Source organism: Octopus sinensis, unplaced genomic scaffold (assembly GCF_006345805.1).
Source record: "Octopus sinensis unplaced genomic scaffold, ASM634580v1 Contig09641_ERROPOS337660+, whole genome shotgun sequence".
In the NCBI taxonomy this organism is placed as follows: Eukaryota; Metazoa; Mollusca; class Cephalopoda; order Octopoda; family Octopodidae; genus Octopus; species Octopus sinensis.
In genome coordinates this window covers 9,582-18,052 of record NW_021831850.1, presented here as the reverse complement: position 1 = coordinate 18,052, position 8,471 = coordinate 9,582, and the positions used below count along the sequence as shown (strand labels likewise).

At 35.7% G+C, this 8,471-nt stretch overlaps 1 protein-coding gene across 1 annotated transcript; it reads left to right on the top strand.

Moving 5' to 3' along the window:
* Nucleotides 1-1,219: 1,219 nt before the first annotated feature.
* Nucleotides 1,220-7,818, top strand: LOC115228160 (ATP-binding cassette sub-family C member 8-like). Its single transcript, XM_029798806.2, has 7 exons — nt 1,220-1,331; nt 1,706-1,836; nt 2,645-2,832; nt 3,435-3,538; nt 5,447-5,496; nt 5,691-5,837; nt 7,392-7,818. The coding sequence occupies exons 1-7, from the start codon at nt 1,220-1,222 to the stop codon at nt 7,563-7,565; spliced, it is 906 nt and encodes a 301-aa protein (XP_029654666.1). The 3' UTR covers nt 7,566-7,818.
* The last annotated feature ends 653 nt before the right edge of the window (nt 7,819-8,471 follow it).

Sequence of the window (8,471 nt, the reverse complement as noted above, 5' to 3'; positions counted from 1 at the left end):
CCCTTGGCATGTAGTTTCAACCGTGTTTTCTGACGTGAATTTGCTACCCAGGTATTGATTAACCGAATTATCCATTCTAGGATAATTCATTCACCTACTTAAATATATATAATATATATATATATATATATATATATATATATATATGTGTGTATGTATACACACACATAACACAAGCCAACAAAATATTTTTATCTCTTGTCAAAAATTTTGGACCTGAACTAGGGGTTTTTTGAGATATGGAATCTGATAATTATATCCACTTATTACCATCACATCAAAACCAGAATGCTTTCTTAAAATTCAGTTGAAAATCTAGTAAAAGTCTTTAAATCCATATAGACAAATTACATCATTGTTTATGTCTAATTACCCATGAATTTGTAGTTTGGATGATTTTCTTGAGTGCTGAACTTGAGGGAGATCTTGAACTAAGTTCCAGCAATAGTCCACCATCATATGCAAGTGCCATCCACCATTATTCCATTGATTTTTATGTCCTGATAGGAATATCTTCCCTATTTGTGTCACCAAGATTTTCAGGGAATTCATCAAAGTCACTGTGGAGATAGTGCAGCCTTATGATCATATTTTGCTCCTAACTTTTGCAAGTTCTCTAGCTTGTTGTTGACTATTTCGGTACAGTTGGCTGCTTACTTGTTGCCCAGAAATTCTTTTACAGCTATTACAAATGAATTCCAAATTGATGCTTCAGTGCAATTCATTGAATTTACAAAGTTCCCATCTTTCACTAATTTTCTGATTTGAGATCCATCAAAATATGTCAGCTTTTATCTTTCACTTCTCAGATTCGGAAATCTGCTGCATAAATAGTGAAAGTTCCATCTTTATCCTGAATTCTAACAAATGCCAAGTTTGATATGGAGTGGAGGTAGGATGATTTTTCCCGGTTGAACTAAAAAGGCTTTTCAACGACATTAAAAGATCCTGGAACTAATCTTCACTGTGGTCATTCTTTGATCAGCCAATGTTTTTCCCTCTGCCGTTCCACCTACATAAAAAGCATGGATATTTGGTGTATCCACTTTGTTGCTCCAGAGAAAATTAACCATCTTAAAAGTCCCCATATATCACCCACTGACAATTGGTAGGGTTTGGGTATCTTGCGCAATTTATGTCAACATGGGAAACAAAAAAACAAAAAAAATGATGCTGATGTGATGACACCACATTTCACATCACATAAATAAGATTATCCATGTTGGAAACATGCAACATTATTTGTAAGAGCAAAACTAAGACATTTGAGTTGAAACATTTGACTGTCTTATCATCAGAAGGCAATACAGTTGTATGTGCTGTGCAAGTTGGTAGGATTAAATAGCTTCTAAAAAGAGATTTTGTTTGAGAATTTAATAGTATCAGAAGAGCCAACTATTGATACTCTTCTACTTGGAGAGTTTCATCAGGTGGACATAGATTTTCTTCAGTCCATTTCTTTAAATCGAATATAAATTGGATAATTAGGGAAGGTCGGTTATTTGTAGGGATTTGTGAAGCAGATTATATATTGTCAATGGAATGTAGCAATACTCCTACAAAACTCCTTCCCTAAATTATTGTTTGCAAAGTAGAAATGCTATTTTAGTCAAATAGATTAATTATGTATTTTTTTAAATTAGAGTTTAGTATCTAACTTGCCTTTATTCTAAAATGTTATTTCGCTTTTGTCTTTATATTACAGATTGCATTGAGGTACCTGAGTCTTGGCCAGATGTTGGTGACATTGAATTTCAACATATTGCCTTAAACTATGATCCTGAACAGAGCCCCACTGTTATGGATGCCACTTTTACTATAAAAGATGCGGAAAAGGTAACAAATCTTGTTGTTTGTGATGGTGATGGTAGAGGTGGTTAATTACAGACTTACGCTGTGGTAATAACTGATCATTTCTTTGGGAGTGATTCCTCTCCATACATCTAGCAAGAACTGGTAGAGAAGGACTTACTGTAAAGATGGTGGATAGCTTAAAGCTTTGTCTGGTAATATTGTGGGATATGCGATATATATATAACCCTGATCAAACAAACTTTTGATCAAAGATGTTCCACCTGTCATTTTTTTTTTTCAGAAATAATGTATGTCTTGATGGTAGTGTGTTATTTCACGAAGATTATATTACTATATCTGTGAGGGTATGTGAGCTAGTGGTTAGGGTGTTGCACTTACAATTGCTAGGTAGTGGGTTCAATTCCCAGATTAGGAACACTTCATTTCATATTGCTCTAGTCTATACAATTGTAAATGAATAACCCCATGATGGACGAGCCTTCCGATCATAATTCGAAAGCTAAAACAATGCGAGGTGCATTGTGACCAGTGATGTATAACATTCAGTAATTTGGTCAATCACATGATCATGTGACATTACCCTATCTAGCTGGTCATGTGACATTACCCCTATCTAGCTGGTCACGTGACCACACATCAGCTCTTTTGTTGGTTTGTGTATGTTATGCAAAGGTGGAGTGATGCTGAAGATGTTGATGGTTATATTTAGTAATGTTAGTGCTGGGATGATGACTAGTCTAGAGGTGGTTAGTCATGGTGGCAGTGGTTGTGTGTGTTCCTTCTATTGCTGCCAGTTACACAGCAGTTTGTTGTTTTTCTATATTTCAAGGTGGCCTTCTGTGGACATGCTGGGAGTGGGCGATCATCTCTCATCTTATCCTTATTCAAGATGATCCATGTACATGAAGGAAAGATCTTGATAAACTATCAGGACATATCAGTTGTGCCGTCCCAAGTTCTGAGATCTCGTCTTTCCATTGTACCCCACGACCCAATCATGTTTGACGGAACAGTCAGGTGAGTTTCTCATTCATCATTTCAAATCTACATTATTCCAAACTCAACATGTTGTCTGTCTCTATAAATTGTATCTATCATTGTAAAACTGTGATGTGGACCAAATGGAATCTGTGTTTACATTTGCAGTTGTTCAGCTTTTCACAAAAATTTTAATCTTCTTTGAGTAATACTTTAGGAGTAAATAGTAAATTAGCTAAAGAGACGAACTGCTAAATTGGATAGAGTGGCAGATTACTAACCGATTGATTTGTTGCTGTAGAAATACATACTTTATCAGAGGTGAGTATAAAACCACTGAGGTTCAGGGTTGAGGTATGAATAGACTCTGGAATTTGAAACTGTGTTGAAGTAGATACAGAAATAACTGGCCAAATGTCGTAGCTCAAATATGCCAGATACATCTAGCCTGTCACTTTAAACTTAAGACACAGTTAAGCTTCTACTCAAATGAAGCTTTATCAAATTTTATTAAAATAACAGTTTGAACAACTTGTGTAAATCTATGAATTTGTATATCAAGTAAACCTGTATTAAACTAAAACCAAGCAAACATAAAGAGAGTCAGTTAATGCCGATATCGGAAATGTTTTGTTTTTCAGGTTCAATCTCGATCCAGAAGGCATATATAAAGATCCAGAGATTTGGGAAGCTTTGAATGCAGTTCAAATGAAAAGCACAGTTCAAGAGCTTCCCCATAAACTGGGTATGTTGATAGAGATGTTGTATTTTTAGGATTGCCATTGCTTGACACATCAATAATCACACACACACACCTTCCTTTTGTTATATATAATGTCAAACTGACCCTCATAGGTAAACTCCAAACTGATCTTACATATACTTTCAACAGCTGATTAACCTGATTAAGATCTCTGAGAAGACATTTTAAACTACTTTGACACTTAAATATGTTGATTGAATGTAACACATTCTGAAGGGTTTCCTGTTATTATTCTCAGTCAGCAGTTCGTTACTCAGAGGAATTTCATTAATTTGGACATTAAACCAAAGGTAGACAGGGAAGCTTACATCTGGTGTTGTTGTTTAGCCCCAGGTCAACCTTTATCTTAGTTGTTCAAATCACGATCTTCATAGAGAGGTCTGTTATAATATTAATGTACTTTTCTTTTGTTCACATGTTAGGGTGTAATTGGAGGGGAGATTTGGCTGTTATTTCTAGCAGGTAGAATTCCCTCATTGGTCTTAAAAAGCCATTGCAGAACTCATTGGTAACTGGTTCAACTTATAGAGAAGAAATGGGTTTGGTGAACATAGTTGCCTTATGAATGTAGGTCAATTTTCTCTCTGTTGAAACCATTCAATTGGTTTTTGTGTCCTGATAATTAACTGACCACAGTTCACTAGTAGCAAGAACATAAATGGACAGCAAAATACACAGAGGCCTTAGCTAGAAAGTAAATCCAATGAAATGAAGCCTATCTGGACTTACAGCCAATGAATTTTCATAGTTGCAGCAATCTTTTTTTTATGGATGAGAAACCTGGACCCTCACTAAGTCCCTAGCATCTCTTGAAGCTCACTCAAATTGCAGAAAATGACCAGTAAATAACTCTGTAGCAACCTTATTTCAGTTGACAAATAAGACAATAGTTGCTGTTTAATAAAGGCATTGATTGAGGCAGCCAGGGTTGCTCACCAGCCAAATTGACACATGGCATGATGAACTGTGCAGTGTCCTTCCAAGACCATGGTCAAAACTAATGAAATGCAATGCTGCTATGATTGATGAAGAACTTAGAACACTAATGGATAATGGAATGGGGTACATGGTGCACCTATCATTGTGTCGAAAACAAGTGCAAGTTGTAGTCATTAGAAAGACTTTTTTTTTTCTTTTTTTGGTATTCCATACTAATATTTATCTCACGATCACAACACACCCATCTATCTGTATATATATATTTATATAGAATTAAAATTTTCAGGATTTGGTGGAATCAGAGTATTTAGATAGCAAAAGCAGCAAGGTAGAGTTGGGGATATTGACATATACATACTTACTAAAGTAAATATGGATTTGTCCTTCCAGTTATGCACACACACACAAGTACTTACAGAATACACAGTATGCATTCAAAGTCACACGGGGGTACACTCACTGCACAAACTCCAGATCCAAATGCATGGAAGGTTCCAAGTTAGGTGAAGAATAAACAATAACCTATCTGTGTTTATTGTGTGTGTGCGCGCGCATGCAGACACACACAGTTTCTGCAAGGTTAAGGCTGCCCCTGTCAGCACTTTATATTATATCTGGGTACTCTCCTTTAGCAGCTATAACCACGAGACCCCTTCAATGTGGTTAATTAGGATTTCCTGTATAACTGCTTAACATTTCAAAGAGACACTCAGAAGTACACAGTCGAAGTTGCCCTTAATATTGAACACTATTTTGTCTGAATTCTGTAATCTGTGTTACCCCAAATGTTGTAAGCTATATTACCCATAATCTGTGTTATCTCAAACACTTACCTCTAGCCTCTAATCTGTGTTACCCTAAACACTGTCAGATGTAGCTTGTAATTTGTGCCCAAACAGTTGAAATTATCGTTTATATGGTTATTTTTACCAGTGATATTTCTCTCCACAGAAACTGTTGTCCTCCATGAAGGCAAGGAATTTACTATTGGACAAAGACAGGTGAGATTTTCAAATGTTTTAATTGTTCATTTCCTTTAGCCGATGTTTATTACATGAAGGTATTGGATTAAATAATTGACCACAAGATCGCATGTTCAAAACCAGCCTTGTACAGTCATTGTGTTTGATTCCCTAGGAAAGTTTCCTCATTATGTGTGTGACTTAAATATATGTAATCCTTGTTTCTTTTACAGCTTTTCTGTTTTGCTCGAGCTTATATGAGAGACAGTAAAATAGTTATTGTGGAGCAGGAACACACTAACGATGATGCCTTGATGGAGGAAACCATTCAGGACCTCATCCGCACTGTGTTCAGGGATTCCACCGTTCTTGTGACTTTGGTGAGTGAACTTTATTTTCAAATCCTGAATATATTAAAGGATTGAATTAACTTAAATTTATTTTAAAACTAATTATTTAAACATATATTCATTGAAATAACTCAGATTTCCTTAGTGCATATGTAAGTGCCTCCTACATTGTGCATGTGTATGTGTGTGTGTGTAGATTTGGAGGCATTGTGTATAGCTTGACAAGTATTTCTTCAAACCACAGCAAAGGTAAGATTTGAACACAGCAATGTAAATCAACAATGCTCTCAAATGCAGAATGTCAGCTGATCCAGGGCAGACGGATTTGTGCTGGCAAAAGTGTCCAATCCATTGACTTGTAGTTTTAGTCAAACCCCCTACTGGTGCGTCTAACCCCTTACTGGTGAGTCCAACCCCTTATTTGTGAATCCAATCCCTTATTGATGAGTCCACAATACTCTTTAAAGAGGCCAGATTCCCCAGTTTCTGTGGCATATGCATTCCTCCCTGGATGGGATGCCAATCCATTGCAGGGTTACTCGTTCTCTAGCTGAGTGGAATAGTGCAATGTGAAGTGAAGTGCTTTGTTCAAGAACTCAACACGTTCCCCAAACCAGGAACTGAAACCACAATCTCAAGATCATAAGTCGAACACCCTAACCACTAAGTCATATGCCTCCACTATTGATTTGAAAAAATGTTATTCCTTCATAAAAAAAACATTTTACTATATCTCTCCTCCTTCAAATGAATTTTAGACTAAGTCCTCTTACTAACCAATTGTTACTAAATTCTAATTCAATTCTTAAATTATCCTTTGCTTCTCCACACTCCCATTAATTATAGTAATTCCTGTACCTGGTTGATAAATTAGCTTGTTCATTCTTAAGTGTTAACAAACAGAAGCCATGTTGTCTTCCAAGTTGAAAGACTCAATTGTGTGTAGGCAGCTCTTTAGAACTGAAGGTTGCTCCTAAAATGGTAAGGAATGATTCACAGATGGAAACATTAACCTGAGACCATCATTTACTGGTGGGACACAAAGTTTAGGGACAGCGTGATAATTTCAAATAATCTGGGTATTATGTAGGGTTAAGATCATCATTGTTATTTAACGTCTGTTTTCCCTGCTGGCATGAATTGGATGGTTTGACCAGAGCTGGCAAGTTGGAGAACTGCACCAGACTGCAGTCTGACTTGCTATGGTTTCTACAGCTGGATGACCTTCCTAACACCAACCACTTTACAGAATATGCTGGGTGTTTTTATGTGGTACTGCACAAGACTCTTGCAGGTAAATCATCTTAACCAGAGGGAGCAGCCTTATTGCTTCTGCTGTGGGGTATGGGCCCTCTTGAGTACAGTGAGGTGTCAAGCATCTTGGTCCTTTAAGATATATTATAAAAGGTGATATGTGTGCACGCACACATGTTGTGGCAACATTGTGGATAGAGTTATATTGCGTAAGGTGATGTGTAGTATTGCATTGTGGGAACACTAAGTGTGTGTGGTGTATTATGGTATTGGAGATGCCTTTTGATTCTTAATTCTGTCATTATATGTGATGTTTTCTTTACTTTCCAGCATCATCTGACTCATCTAAATGATTATGACCGTGTTATGGTATTAGATCAAGGTAGAATTGTGGAATTTGATAAAGCTTCTGAATTATTAATGAATGAAAACAGCATGTTAGCAGCATTGGTACGAGAAAGCCAGCTGAAACGGCCCAACAAAGTAGTCATCACTATTTCTTGAACCATTCACATCATAATCACTGGTTAACATTCATCTTTATAATACAGATGTGCTCAGAAGATTCTGGTTACAGCCATCTGCATATCATTCAGATAATGAATCTAAAACTTATTTTCAAAACACTATTAAAGATTTTAAACAATCCAGATTTAGATTCATTAGATTATATTGTATATGTAGGTGTTTTTTTAAATGTGAATTTGAATGTATATACATACATTATACACACACACACACACGCACACAGACATTATTTAACATTATAAATGTAAGATTGTATATTTCTGCATATAGGTGTATGTTTTTATATGGAAACTATATGTATGCACACACACACACACACACACACATACATACATACATACACAAATCAATACCAAATTTACACAGACATATTAATTGAAATTTGCTATTTTCAGCCCCGTCATCAATGTCTACACTTTTGTAAATTTGAATCCGACAGAAACCCAAGTATTGGACTTTGATGTCTTTTTGTTTTTTAAAAAGTAGAATGTAAAAATAAAAAAATAAAACTATCAGCTAATAAACTGCCATTTCTCTACTCAGCTGATTGATTCTACAGTACTTTTTGTACAAGAAATACAAGTTATTTTTCATACAGACAAAAATTTCTTTCCAAAACATCTTAAATGCTAATCTAGGACCTATAATCAATTAAAACATATTCTTTTTCTATCCTACAATGGTGTTAACACTAACAAATATATTTGTATGATAGAAGAAGGCTTGCTCTTCCTTCCGTAGAAGAAAAATTCAAATCGGACCATGTTAACACCAAAAATTATTTACATCAAAAAGGTGCTTTTTTTCTATGAAAATCCCTATCTTTTACGATTTTTTGACTGCTGTGTCGCCATTTTTTGGTATATTTCAACCAGAAAAATA